The following is a 15,127-nucleotide window of genomic DNA, read 5'->3' on the forward strand; positions in this document are numbered from 1 at the left end:
CTGTTTAATGATGATTACATCCTTAAAATTGTTGATATAATCAATAGTTTATATATTAAATACATATAAAGTCTGTTTAATGATGATTACATCCTTTAAATTGTGTCTATAATCAATAGTTTATATATATAAAGTCTGTGTAATGATGGTTAAAATGCTTTAAATTGTGTCTATCTAGAAACCTAACAGCTATAATATAACTCCTGCTTGTAAAATCCACATATTGAAAGGTTCTGATCATTTTAGTCATCCACTAGTGAAAGTAAACGCAACAAAAATGGGCTGTTGTTTTAGTTTATTGCTCATCATTTCTTTGTTTTTGGTGGGATTGATCGATGCTCATTAGTTTGAGCTCTGGTAGCTTCATTAGTTATTATATTTGACAGCTCGCAGACTGATTAAAGACAGTGACAGCTGTCAGGGAGTCAAAATCTACTGAGTCATTCACCCTAATAAAACATATTTACTGCCACTTAGTGGACAACAACAGCAGCTATCATTTATACACCTATGAGTTTCCTGCTGTGATATGCCAACAAGTCGATTTAACTGTAGCTGGTAAATTATTGGACAATAATAATTGATTTATTATTATAGTAGCTTAGTATGCAAAACGTTTTATGGGCTTTACGCTCTATAAAAGCTTCTTTTAGTGAACTTTATTAGAAAAAATAACATTTGAAAAGGCTGGTTTGATGAGAGTTCACTACGTCTTTTCCTTTCTTACCCAGGTTATGAACTTCTTTTAAAAATATAAACAATATAAAACCATCAGATATTTTATCAGCATCTGCAATAAGAAGTAGGTAATTATCGGTTATCAGCTGAAAACCCCGAATATTTCTGTTTGCAGACCCACCTGACCTCAATCAAGATGGGGTGTCGCATCAAAAACCGTATCAGCACAAGTCCAGAAGAGGCCGGCCTCGACCCAGCACCGACAGAAACCTGAGCAGTAACAGTTATGATCCTCCTCAACAACATGGACACTTTCATCAGGGCTTTAAACCGCCGTTCAGCCACGATAGTTCAAATTCTGCACCGCATCAGCATGCTCCCTACCAAGAAGAGGAAGGAGCCAGAAGGCGAGGCAGAGGTAGAGGGAGGAGAGAAGGGAATAGAGGTGTAAATGGGAATTTTGGTGGCTCCAGCTCCCGGTGGCAAAGACCTGGCGGTGACTTCGGCCCGTACAGTGGTAACAATCGAGGTCACTCAGGGCCGTATCCCGCGGACGGACCCGACGGACACAACTGGAGAAGAGAAGATGCGAGCAGGAACTATGAACAAACCAATGAAGACCAGGACGTCTGGGCTAAAAAACCCAGGAGGTTTAGCCAGGAGCAGAGGAGAGGACAAACAAATGAAAAGGCGACTCGCTTGAAGGAGAACAACCCCACAGTCGGGGCTCAGAGGTCAAATGACCCCAGAGGAGAAAACCCACCTTCAGACGGCAGGGAGAGAACTCAGAGGAGCCGGACAGGTCCAGACTTTCAATACGACGATTATCAGAGGCAACACACTGAAGCAAAGCGACGGCACGGACCAATCAAACCGCCTAAAACACCTTCTCAAGAGGAAATGAGCTCGGAGAAGGGGTCCGGCGTCCGAGATGACGCTGCCTGTAAATCTGGACGAGGAGCGGGACGACACACACCCCTTCAGGCCAGAGGGGGCCGAAGAACCCATCATCAAAACCACAGGCCAGGCCAGAAGAACTGGGACAAGATACCAGAGAGCAAAGAGACTCAGACAGGTGAGACTGTAACTCTAAAAGTATCTAACACGTGGAGACCAAAGAGTCGTTCTTTCACTTTATTTTACAAAATGTCAAGACGAATCTTTATCTTTGGAAGCTTTACATACACGACACTTTGTATAATTAGGAACTGAACCACTTCCTCGTGCCCTTAATTAGTGTCTTTTAAAGCTGCATAAAACAATTATCTAACACTGGTTGACAGTGTCACTTATGTATGTTCAAGAAGGTTTAAACGGGGATCATCAGCCTCATTATTCTCTGGTGGAGCTGCCTAAAGGCCTCGTGAGACATTAATTATTCCTGAGACGTGTGTTTCTCGTCTGAATCGCTCTCGTCTCGCGAACCTCTGATCTCTTCCCACAGGGTGTCTGATTGAACAGCTGTCTGAGGAGAAATACGAGTGCATGGTTTGCTGCGACGTCATCCGGGTCATGGCCCCGGTGTGGAGCTGCCAGAGCTGCTTCCACGTCTTCCACCTGAACTGCATCAAGAAATGGGCTCGGTCTCCGGCCTCGCAGGCGGACGGTACAGCAACAAAAACATGTGACTCCTCTCTGTGTGGTTATCTGTGCGAGGCGACAGAACGACAGGAGCTCAGCATTAACACTGTAATGTAAAATACTGTTGTGTAGGTGGACAATGCCGGTCACTGTGGCCCAGTTAACAAAAACAAAAAGCAAACAAAACACAGCTTTCAGGCTTTGAATTCCTGCTGCATCAACAGTGTATTGTGTTGCATTGCAGTTTGAGGCCAGCAGGGATATCTGCTCTTCTCTTTTTATATAAAAATAAAATGTGTTTATACTAAAACAAAGCTGTTTTTCAGATTCAACTGAAGGTTGGCGTTGTCCGGCCTGCCAGAATGTTGCACTGAAACAGCCGACATCCTACACCTGCTTCTGTGGTGAGTTCACGCATTTACATACATATTTATAAACAGAAGTAGATTTATTATCAGGTTAGATCATTTTATGTGTCATTTGGTCTATAATCTATAAAGCCTGTTGCCATTAAAGTAGGAAAAACATCTTTTTTTGTTCCACATTTGCTCGACAGGTAAAGTGACAAACCCAGAGTGGCAGCGCAGTGAGATTCCTCACAGCTGTGGCGACATGTGTGGGAAGAAAAGGAGCGGCGTGGACTGCAACCACCCCTGTAACATGTGAGCCCTAGAATATTTTGAGTGAAACAACACTGTGAGGGACAGTCGATCCCAAGTTGTTTCTCATTATTATTAGATGTGGTTGTATCGTAGGTCCAACAAGGAGTAAATCTGTAGAAAATGTGGTATAAAGTACTAAGATTTTGTTGTTTTTTTAATTATTTTATATTACTGTGTCTTTAATTATCATCAATCTAAAATCTTCCAGAAGAGTATTTGTGTTAAACGTTACTTTCTGTGTCTCCCTTCAGCTTGTGTCACCCTGGACCTTGTCCACAATGTCCTGCCTTTGTAACAAAATCCTGTATCTGTGGGAAAACCAGGTACTCTACATTTGAATCATGTTTGTATCTGTGTATCCTCTGTATTGATCTTTGGACATTATGTATGTATGTGGTACCCGAATAGATTGGTTCATTTATCTGGGGGTTTTGACAGCATGGTATTGATAGAACCATATCTTTGCAGCCAGCCAATGCGCTGTGGCCAGGGTGCAGTGCTGCAGTGTGACAAGGTGTGTGGGGCTGTACTCAACTGTGCTGAACACACCTGCGCTCAGGTGTGCCACAGAGGGGCATGTCAACCCTGCCAGCTGCAGGTTCAGCAGGGTGAGTCTCACTTTGCCAGCACTGCTCCATACAATGTTCTCACAGATAAAGATGTGTCTTTTTCAGACTTATCTGATTATACTTTCTGTTTTTATTTTCTTCAGTGTGCTACTGTGGTGTTACCATTCGTGAAGTCCTGTGTGGCACAGATAAAGACGGTTTTGATGGTTCTGGGCATTTCTCCTGTCAAAAAATATGTGGGATGTAAGTCTGGCCGTCATACATTAATAATAAAGATCTTATTTCGTACAGTTTCCACCACTGCCTGACACTCACTGTCCTCCATTCAGGATGTTAAACTGTGAAGCTCACCAGTGCCAGCAGGTGTGCCACCGCGGCCGGTGCCCGCTGTGCCCACGCTCCCCGAGCCTGGTGAAGTCGTGTCCCTGCGGTCAGACACCACTGGCCAAACTCCTGGAACTGGGCTACTCTGAACGACGGAGCTGCTCTGATCCAATCCCCTCCTGTGGAAAGACGTGCAACAAACCCCTGGCCTGTGGCTCCAGCGGTAGGGAAGTTAGTCTGAACTAGAAAAAGTACAAGTTTGTGTTTTTCAAACGATGGCTACTGCCTTGTAGACATGCTCAGAGTCTGACAGCCTGCTGAAGCTCAAATATTTTCTCATGACAGTGTAACAGGTTTAAGGAAGTGAAGCTATCGTCACGCTGGATCTAAAACTGAGCAGGATATGAAAACGTGTGACAGTAATGTGGTAATTTGTAGTCGCAAAACAAGCTCAAAAAGGCAGATTCTTTGAGTTAATTTAGTTCTTCTTTTAATAAAGTTGCATGTTAATGAGATGATTTTGAAGGAGTGTGATTGATCCAATCTCTCATGACGAACATCATGATGTCAGGCTTTATCGATCCAAACTGAAAGACTTGCTGAGCCTTAGGATGTTATGTTTGGTTTCATATCCTGAGTTTGTTCTTTTTCACAACTGTATTGTTCACTAGGCTTTTGTTACTCAATATTGGCAAATGTGTTTTTGATGTTTGATATTACTCCTGGATGTCTTAACTCCTGTAACCTGTTGTATGGACATCTAATCCAATCTCTTTTTACAATAAATATTGTCTCAGTTTTTCGGGTCTAAATGAATGAACTTGTGTTATTTCAGACACCATCCATCTGTGTAAGAAGTTGTGCCATGAGGGCAGCTGCGGGCCCTGCTCCCTGACCTCTACTATCAGATGCAGATGTGGCTCAAAGACCAAGGTAGGCAGAAACACCTGCGCAATGTTTGTCTACACTGTTTGTGCTGCTGTCATTTGTTATTTGTATGCTTCATTTATGACATTTTGTTTTTCAGGAGGTCCCATGTGCAACAATCCAAAAAGAGGGTGAGAATTCAGCAGATTCAGATCAAATTTAAGCAAAAGTGAGATCACTGACTGCCTGCGTTGTCTGGTATGTTACTTCTGACTCTTTTTTTGTATTCCAGAGGAGCTCGTCTTCACTTGCGAGAGGCGCTGCAATAAGAAACGCTCCTGCGGCCGACACAAGTGCGGCGAGCTGTGTTGCGTGGTGAGTTTTCAGTGACTCTGTGTCCCTGTGGTGTAGTTTCATACCACCTTAAAGCCAGGTAGACTTAAACAGTTTGATGTTAAAAGTGGTAATAAAACGGAGACAATGCTGTTGACTTGCGATACTTAGTTTAATCATATAAAAAACAACTCTGGTGGTGTAGGCAAGTTAACCTGAAAAATATGTATAAAGTGCTTTAATAAAACTGTACAGTCGTATCCCATTTAGCAGTCAGTTTTTTATGTAAGCTGGACAAGAGGCTATATGGTGACCGTGTTAATTCCTGTTACATCAATCACAAATGCTATAACGTTGTGTAATATGGAAATAGACAATTTGTTTTGGATTTGGTTAGAAAATAATGGAAACAAGCACCAAGTGCAGGAACACACTCAGTTACCAGTTTGTTACTATGTATGTTACATGTATTTATAGTAAGCAATCTGTTTTGTCTCAGCTTCAGTATCAGTATCTTCAGTAACCTTTTGTTTTCTTACACATTATTTAAACAAGAAACCTGCTCTGTGATCAAATAGCTTTGTTTAATTTTGCTCTAGAACCAGACAGTGTCTCATTCATTAGAAGAGTTGAGCATTCTTGAATACATTGAATCAAAGGTCTTGAATTAGTAGTAAAAAGTTTGGTTATTGGGGAAAAAGATTTCGAGTAAAGGAGTTGGTGTCACTGGTTTCTGTCTGTCCGTCCAGAACGTGGAGCACAAGTGCCTCCTAATCTGCGGCTACAAGCTCAACTGTGGCCTCCACCGCTGCCAGGAGCCTTGTCACCGTGGAAACTGTGAGCCCTGCTGGCAGTCCAGTGAGTCCTGCAGTCGTTTTGTTCGCTCCAACAGCGCTGTATTTATGAACCAAGTCTCAGAAATACCACATAGCTATTCTACCATTTAAAAAAAAAAAAAAGTAATTTAAGGTTCTACATCATTTTAGTCTTTTTTTCCTTTCTTTGTGGTATTATGTTTGGCATTAATGTCCCATGATGTTACCACACAGCTCATATCCTATGTGGCTTCCTGTTATTTTTTTTGTTTTTTGTAGGTTTCGATGAGCTGACGTGTCACTGTGGCCTCACTGTCTTGTACCCACCCATCGCCTGTGGCACAAAGCCACCAGAGTGCAAAAACATGTGTACAAGAAGACACGAGTGTGACCACCAAGGTGAGCTAAAATGGTAAATCTCCACGCTGCAGTTAAAAGCTGCCAATGAGAACGTTCTCCTAACATTTATCTCTTGTTTAGTGTTTCACAACTGCCACAGTGAAGAGAAGTGTCCACCTTGCACCTACCTCACCCAGAAATGGTGCATGGGAAAACACGAGGTAACATCCCCAGAGCTCACACTTTGTATCACACAACAGTTTGTTTTTATCCCTGTGATTAAAGTGACACTCTTTTCTTCGGACCCACAGCAACGCAGCAACATCCCATGTCATCTGCAAGACATTTCTTGTGGCCTGACGTGTAATAAAACGTTGCCATGCGAGATGCACCGCTGCAGACGGATCTGCCACCGGGGCGAGTGTCTGGCAGAAGGCAGCTGCCAGCAGCCCTGCGCGCTGCCTCGTCCAGACTGTGGCCACCCGTGCTCCGCTCCCTGTCATAAAGGCAGCAGCTGCCCACGCACCACCTGCACTGCCAAGGTACAACACACTGAAAGCAGCTGGACTTCCAGTAGCTGAAATATGGGTTGCAAAGTTTGTGCAGATGGTCTCTGTTACAACAAGTCATGGTTGCACGGGGAGTTGAGGCATATTTTCCCACCATCAAAAGTTTCTCCTCCATTTAATAACTTATTACCCTGATGAGAAATGTTTTTTAGTCAATAAATGTGTCACGTTTCCTAATTACTGAAGGGTTATGTTCAACACTCCAGCGGTATATTCTTTCTGTTCCTTTTGGCTGCGCGTAAGCTCCCAGCAGCTGATGAAATCTGCTGTAATAGTGTTTAACAATCATAAATAGTTAACTTGGATTAAATAATAACATTTCAGTGGCAGCCCTCCAGACTCAAGAGCTCAACAAACAATAAAACCTTTCACCGCTGCAGGAATTCCTCACATGAGCAACATATTCGTCCAAAATCTAGCCCTCATATACTTTACAGTAGTACTGGAGTCTAATTCTTCCTACTTTTCACAGGTAGCTGTGCAGTGTGATTGTGGTCGAAGAAAGGAAACGGTGAACTGCACAGAGGCAGCCAGTTCATATCAGAGGTCGGTTTAACTGTTTCTACACTCAGCTGTTTGAATGTTGGAATATAAAGTGGTTGAAACGTCCTTCAATCTCCGGTCCTGCAGGTATGCCGCCATCGCCATGGCCAGTAAACTGTCTGACATGCAGCTCGGTGACTCCATGGACATCGGCCCGTTCCTCACGAAGAAGGAGATGAAACAGAGCAGGTAGACTAATGGAGGAGATTGATTATTTCCTTTTTAAATCTAGATGGAGAGTGTTTGTTTGCTGAAAGTGACACACACACACACACCCACACACACACACACACAGAGTATGATTCATTCACAGTGCTTTTAGCACAGTTAAGAGGTGTTGGGAGTCCTGGCACGATGCGGTTACTTTTAATCAATAATGAAACATTATTTAAATTTTCTTCCGCATAGAAATAGATTTCCTGTTCACCGTGAATGATGACTTTTTTGTTTGTGCATTAATATTTAATTCAATCAATCAAAAATGGGGGGATGCATTTAATGGATTACAGGCACCGCTCAGAACTGAGGACCAGAGCTATTTGTCTCATAAGAATCATTTCAGCACAGCGAGTTGAAAAAAAATTAGGTGTGAATCGGCATCCATCTTAAAGATTTGAGGTGAAATCGGCCTACGTGTTTGTTTTTTCTCAGGCTTGAATGTGACCAAGAGTGTGCTACTTTGGAGAGAAACAGGCGTCTGGCGGAGGCGTTGCAGATCGACTCATCTTCAGACCCCTTCAACGTCCGCTCTACCTCTGTATACAGCGACAGCCTCAAAGACGATGCAAGGTCTGCTCTTTACAATTCATACAGTTTTTTCCCACAGCCAACAAATACAGATGATTCAACAGCACTTCAGACTCACCCCTGTTCCTTCTCCCTTTCAGAAAAGACCTGAAATTTGTCACAGAAGTAGAAGAAGAGATCAAGAGTCTTGTTGAGCTTGCTAATAAGGTAAGATGATACAATGGATCCCTTGTGCCAGTGTGGGCCTGACGGTTTGGTTGACCTCTGGTGATGTGGTGCTCCCTCTGGTGGCTGTGATAGGAGCCACTGTTGGGCAACAATGACTGAGGAAGAACTGATAACATGTTTAAAAGCTGCACGTTTATAACCTTAACTTCACATTTTTAATATAGAAGCGTCTCACTGATTTACATGCAAGCTTTGTTTGACTTTGTCAGCTGTTAATTGATCTATTATACACTCATAGTAATGCAACGTCACTAATACCTGGTTAATAATTATATCTTTATTGTCCCTAAGGAAGTTATTTGAATGTCAGTTTTTATACTTTCTTTCATGTTTCTTTAGGATATTTCTGCTTACTATGTTTATTGTTAGGCACTATTATACCAAGTTAAAACCTGCTCAGCAATGAACCTGATTCTGATTCTAATAAACTGAGCTCCAAATGTCAATTTGTTTAAAGCTGCAGCTCCTGGTACCACGAAGCTGAGGGCAGCAGGTTTAAAGAATGTGCTGCAGCATTTTCTATAATAGATTACTCTCCAATCAGCCTCAACAGATGATTGATAAAATAAAACAGTACAAAATGCAAAATAGCTTCTATATTCTAATCAAAGTTAATGTATGATCGATTATTGTAGTATCAGTATCTGTAACGTTAACAATAGTTCTTTTATAAACACTAAGAGCTAGTGTCAATTCAGAAGAGCAAGCAAGGCCTACCTGCTTTCAAGTGTGACATTAATGTAAGAATCTGAACCCTCAACTTACATCATTTGTACTTTATTTTCTGACCCACTTGTTCTCTATAGATCTATTTTTTGAGCTCGGTCAATTCTCCAGTGGACCTGCAGGATGGAACCAGTCGCGGTTGCTTGTAGATTTCTGACAGGACGGCGAAGCCTCCTTAGTAACTGTTTCTAAGCCAGACTAAATTAGTAGGTACTTCATAGGGCAGTAAAAATATCCTCCATGTTCTTCTTCTTTTTTCAGCTTTGTTCAAAATCTTTGAGGCGATCAGGAGTGAGGCTCTCAAGGTCACTGTTGCTTTTGGGTTCTTTGCCAAATGTAAAGGATTGTTTATCACAAGTCCAATCTCTTCTTGGAACAATGAATCATGGCGGCAAAGCTTTTCCTCCTCGGAGTCTGTATATGAAAGGGGTTTTTTGTGCTGCGTACTCTGCTGCCTTTACTGACTTCATTTTCTACTCTTTACCGTCCTGTGTGGGCTTCTACTTTCCCAAAACCAAACTAATTAAAACCTATTCTTTGTTGAAATTTTGTTGTAATACTTTCTAACTAGCTTCTGGCAGAGAAAGTGGTCCAGTTTATGCCAGTAGTTGTTCTCTCCAGGTGTAGTACACAACTATAAAAAGTCTGGTAGAACATGCTAAGGCTGGGAAACTATTTCTTTATGGAGCTGTCTTTATGCATCGGGGGGCTTCGTCATGTTGAAACAGGAAAGAAATCCTCCCCAAAGTGTTCCTACAAAGTTGGATTTACACTATAGTCTAAAGTATCATTAAAAAAGGTTAATTTCCAGCATTTTCACCTGTCTGTGTAAGCTGGAGGGAAAGGACACAGAGATACACAGTTGTGACCCCTTAAAATGAAGCAATGCTATTTTTATTTATTATTTTCCACCTGATGTTTCCAGTTCAATAAAGGGATGATTGTTAATATTCAGATTCATTCTCCCAGGCGCAAATTCAATAGATGTACTGCAGAATTATTTTCAGGGTGTGTATGTGTGTATAAATAACTATATATTTATTTTATGTTCTGTTATTCTATAGATTTGATCCTTTTTATATTTGTGTAGCATGAAGTAACCATAAACTTGTTACATTATACAACCTTGTCTACTCGTTTGAATAAAAAAGGTAAAATTATCATTTCATTCACACAGAAAGAGCAACAATTGTGAAGTCTGAAACAATAAATACAGATTTTGTTTAGTAGAAATGTTTTTTTTGTACTTTCCTATCCTGTTAATCATCCGGGGCCCCTTAGATTTCTGTTGCTTCCAGTGCTTCTGACCTCCCAGTTTATAAGAGAATACTTTTTAGATGTAACTGAGTGAAAGAAAAATAACAATACGCTGATGCAAAGAACCACATTTTCAACATGACTTTACTGATGTCTGCAGGGAAAACAGCCAAAGAGGAGCCACTGTTTCCCGCCCATGAACAGAGAACACCGAAAGATCATCCATGACCTAGCCGAGGTGTACGGCGTGGAGAGCGTGAGCTACGACAGCGAGCCCAAACGCAACGTGGTCATCACAGCCCAGAAGTAAGACGTTATACAAACGGTAACATACATGAATACGTTTACATCCTGGACGATTGCGGGTGTTAAAGATGTGTTTTTTTATTCTCAGGGGGAAGTCGGTCTGTCCAAACTCAATGCTGACGTCACTGATAGAGCGAGAGACGGCTGCGAGGGCCCCTCCTCCCATCGCTCACATCAAACAGCACAGCAGCAAGTAAGTCTTCTTCCCTGGTTCACAGAGACTGTTGTGTAACTAGAGGGTCACAAAGTTGATCCCTAACAAAAGCCAAGTGTCCTTAAAGGTCCAGTGTGTCACATTTAGGAGGATCTGTTGGCAGGAATTGAAAATAATATTAATAGGTATGTTTTCATTCATGTATAATCTGCTGAAAATAGGAATTGTTATGTTTGTTACCTTAGAATGAACCGCCATTTTATACAGTAGCCCAGAACGGAAAAACAAACAGCGACTTTAGATGAGCTGCCATAGTTTCTCCTACACACTACACAGCCTCAGTCCTGGGTCGTCAAACACAGACACAAGCAGTGTTCAGTTAGTCTACCACTAAATCCTACACGCTGGTCCTTTTTATCTCATATATTGTCCTTTATCGTTCCTGTTTCAGATTTTACTGCCTGCTAATGACTCTTTTTCTTCTTGATTCTCCTCCCAGAGCTGCCGTTGGAAGCACCTGGTCGAAGATGGTTAAAGAAGAGCCTGTAATAGATTATTTTGATGTCCAGGACTAAAATGAGGCCAAAATAAAAAGAGGAAACCTCAGGATCCACTCATAAACATCAGTCTACATCTGCCAAAAAGCTTGAATAACCTTATTTTTTTAAATTTGTGTTAATCGAAAGATCAATAAGAATTTCTCTGGCTACATAATGAAATAAAAATTATCTTTGGAAATATGTTATGTAATCGCCCCCCCGGGGACATCCCACACTCTGTGTATCGAGGAGGATGAATTGAAGGAGTGCAGAGTCAAGTGTCCCCTCCTTGAATTTAGATAATAAAGCCTCACACAGACTCTGAAGATGGATCAGTTTGAAAAAAAGCCTCCTGATTGTTTTCTCTGCCTCCTTTTGTGTGCAACCAGTCCCTCACTGAACCCTTAATAATTAATAAAATAAATATTGGTGAATTTTTCCTTATTTGAAGGACACAAATAGCTCATATCTCAACAGTAGATGCTTCTTCAGATTGATCTCCCGAGTTTAAGATTCTCAAACGCTGTGCCAGAAAGCATTTTTTTTAGCCATGGGATATCTTTTGTTCTTTTCTGCTGGTGTTGAGCCAAGGGTTCAGTAGTAAACCCTCTGCTGATTGAGTTTGTGGGTGGGTAGGAGTGGGCTCTGCTGCGGTAGAGAAAGCTTTGTTTGAAACAAACAACCCAGATGTGCTGAAAAACTCTTCCTCGGTGAGGCCTGAAGGACTTTTTTAAGGGTCAGTTTCATAACTTATGGACCTGAAAGTCACTTAAAACAGGGAGGATATTGTTTAACTTGACAGTTTGTGAATCTGTTGTCGAGCTGATGGACAGATGTTCAGTTTGTATTCACGTACATTGTGATCGCTCCTGACATTAACTCATGTATTAAAACCATAAACAATCCACAAACACTTTGAGTTCTGGCTTTTATTTCATGGTGTTTTTGTGTGTGTGCAGCTTTTTAAGGCTTAACTTGATGTTTTTATGTTCACTAGAAATGTTCTTAAAATCCCACATACTGTAAAAACCTCAAATAATATTCTTTTATTGTATTTTGGTTAAAAGATTTTAACATTTATGAGCGAAAAATATTATGTTTCTCATATAATTTGTAAATAATCTTTTATAATAACATTTCCATGCTTGATTAAATGCATATTTTACATTTTATTCCTTATATTTCAGCAGAAATTCCTCCATCAGCTTGTAGTTTATTCTAATAATCTTCCAAAATGTAAATATCCCCTCTATCTGACAGACATAATATAAGTTAATGTCTTATAACTGCTCTATAAAGCATCAGTAAATTATGAATTAACTGGTGTATTGATACAACTTACCAACCCCTTTCCTAAAAGCTGCCTTATGATAAAGTGCTTCAGTTCCTCTTTAGGTTAGGGAGCTGATGGTGCTCTAGTGAACAGGTTTTTTTTTTTTTTTTAATTCAGTGCATCACTTATTACCTAAAATCCACCAAAAATAAAAAATATAAAAAACGCCCATAAATAAACCTATAATCATCATTTTAACACATCCTCCACCAGACAATACAACATATCCAACCCCCCCCCCTTTAAAAAAAAAAGAAAAGAAAAAGAGGATAATTTGATGACACTCCCTGCCACTGGTGATTTTTCATTATATCGACTCTCCAGCAGAGACCTGCGCCTGCGCTCCAGCTCCCCCTTCCCGAACAAGGCTTCACCAATCCTGGCTCTGGCTCCATCCCCGGCTCGGCGTCTCACAGGCCAGCGCTCACATAAGTCGCCTTAGCTGTCCAGCAAATGGGGAAGTGATAGGGGAGGAAGACGCTGCTGTCTGAGAGGAGAGAGAAAGCCCGTGAGGAAGTTGAGGAGTGAAGGGGGGAAGAAGAAAAAGCTGCGCCGCGCCGGACCGGACACCTCCAGAGAGAGAGAGACACATCCGACAGTTCGCTGTTATTTTTGAGTAGACTCCCTCCCCCTGTTTTTTTTACTTCCCCCCCCTCCCCAACATCCAACATCCAAAAAAAAAAAAAAAAAAACGCATAGTGATGGAGAGAAAGGTATGGATGCTTATGCTACCTTGTGATCGCACATTTGTTTTATTTCCACATCACTTTGGCTCTGAGTCTGCGCTGGATCCGCATCCACCATTTAAACTATTCTTTATATATTGTCTTTATCCTGTAAGGCGCGTTGCCAGACCCTGGATTAGTAGTGCGCACCGGGAGTTGTTTCCCCCCCTCTCGTCTGTGTAATTTATTGTGCTAAAAAAAAAAATGATTCATTTCCACCTAGAATTGTGTTTTTTTGATGCTTATTCCCTTTTTCTGCGTATGCGCATGGTGCACGTTGTGTTGGGAGATTATTTAAGGGGAGTGGGGATGTGGGGGTTTAAGGTTGGGGGTGGTGGGGAGGAAGAGGGGGTGACTGGAGGCTTACCATACAGTATAGGCTGCATCACCACACGGCCAACACTGTATAGTTGCAGCACCTCCACCTCTCCCCACCTCCCCTCCTCCTCCCCTCCCCTCCGTTTTCCAGCCGCAGACGCAGACACCAGCGCGGCTTGTTAACCTTGACTCGTGTGGGAAACAGACACTTGAGGAGTAACACAAGCTTGGAGGAGGAGGAGGAGGAGGTGGTGGTGGTGGAGGGAAGGATGCATGCATGGCCATCCTCTTACCTCTTTACGCATGCCTTTGAATCCATCCGCCGTCAACCCCTCTTACCTTCCCTCCTCCTCTCTTTTTGATTCAGGGTGCACACACACACACACACACAGTCATATAATGGTGCTATATGATGTGAAAAAAAGGGGTTTCTTAAGTTGCCCCACTAAAGAGTCTGCAAGTGTGTTTTGGATCTCGCAGGGAGAAAAAGTTTCAGTTTCACTGTGTTAATCTTGCTGGCAGGCTGTGGGTACACACAGCAGCAGGAGAGGAATTTTATTTTTTGGGGGGGTTGTACAGTTAAAGCCAGATCTACTTTTGCTGATGCAAAGGAAAATCAAATTTTTTTATATTCCAGCTGCAGTGTATTCACTTGTGTTGGAGGTAAACCAGCTTTTTTCACTGTTTATAGAGCCTTAAAGTCCACAAAGAGAAGCCACAAAATGCTGTTTTAAAGGAGGAGTTTGACATGTTTTGCTTTCCTGTTTAAAGTTAAAATCTCGTCTCGTTTAAATGATTTTTGTGCAGAGTTTTGTGTTTAAAAAGCCACCAGGAAGAAGCTTTTGTGTAGTTACAGCAATGGCGTCCGTCACGTGACGCACTCTGGTTGCATTGTGCAAGAAGCGGCTGCAAAACAGCGTGCAGAATTTGATCCATTGAGTCCGATAACGTTTTTAAAGTCTGGAAGATTTGCATAAGATTTTATTATTTATCCTAATTTAAGTAAACGGAGGGTAACTGGCTGCTTGCTGTAGCTTCGTATGTAGCGTACGGATGAGAACTACCTGGTTTAGTGGACTTTATACACAGGAAATAAGTCTTTAAAGGAGCTTTACGTAAGAAGAAGGGACTCAACATCGGCCTCCTGAGGTACAAAGTGGTATTACAAGACAAATCTGCCCCTACTCAGCGACACCATTGGGCTATATGTTTGCTTGTTAATTCTGGACTAAGACAACTGAATATAGAAACTAAACTGTATGGTTTTTGAGTAGCACGTTAAGGGCTTGAACTCACCTCTAGTCTAGAGAAATAGCTGTAGCTTCAATAGTTAGACAATTAAGTAGACTTTTAAAAACAATGTACGTTCTGTTTTTACTTTAACAATCAAAAATCAAACACCGAATTATCACCCAGCCAGAATGTGAAGAAATAGCAGTTCTCTTGGGACGAAGGTCCCTATGTAAGATGTGCAATGATAATCGCGGAAGTTTAGCATGCCAAACCAGCAGCCC

At 41.7% G+C, this 15,127-nt stretch overlaps 1 protein-coding gene and 1 long non-coding RNA gene across 2 annotated transcripts in view; one reads left to right on the forward strand and one right to left on the reverse strand.

Annotated features, from left to right (window-relative positions):
- Positions 1 to 853: 853 nt before the first annotated feature.
- Positions 854 to 12,150, forward strand: nfx1 (nuclear transcription factor, X-box binding 1; the record flags this gene model as incomplete). Its single annotated transcript, XM_035652131.1, is given in 22 exon segments — positions 854 to 1,753; positions 2,123 to 2,284; positions 2,586 to 2,663; positions 2,816 to 2,921; positions 3,173 to 3,244; positions 3,390 to 3,529; positions 3,634 to 3,733; positions 3,820 to 4,037; positions 4,650 to 4,747; positions 4,842 to 4,872; positions 4,974 to 5,056; positions 5,764 to 5,872; positions 6,109 to 6,228; positions 6,310 to 6,389; positions 6,480 to 6,710; positions 7,210 to 7,283; positions 7,368 to 7,469; positions 7,932 to 8,069; positions 8,168 to 8,234; positions 10,399 to 10,544; positions 10,633 to 10,737; positions 11,198 to 12,150. Coding segments are annotated over 22 exon segments (3,236 nt in total), but the record flags the coding sequence as incomplete, so codon positions are not given.
- LOC118321025 overlaps positions 10,539 to 15,127 on the reverse strand; it is a 25,678-nt gene continuing 21,089 nt past the window's right edge. The window contains exons 2-4 of the long non-coding RNA XR_004796389.1: positions 12,902 to 13,057; positions 10,939 to 11,042; positions 10,539 to 10,851 (exon numbers count right to left, since the gene is read on the reverse strand). This is a non-coding gene — a long non-coding RNA (uncharacterized LOC118321025). The remainder of the gene's footprint in view (positions 10,852 to 10,938; positions 11,043 to 12,901; positions 13,058 to 15,127) is intronic.

Source organism: Morone saxatilis, unplaced genomic scaffold (assembly GCF_004916995.1).
Source record: "Morone saxatilis isolate NCDOM2014 unplaced genomic scaffold, NCSU_SB_2.0 Contig0, whole genome shotgun sequence".
Taxonomy (NCBI): Eukaryota; Metazoa; Chordata; class Actinopteri; family Moronidae; genus Morone; species Morone saxatilis.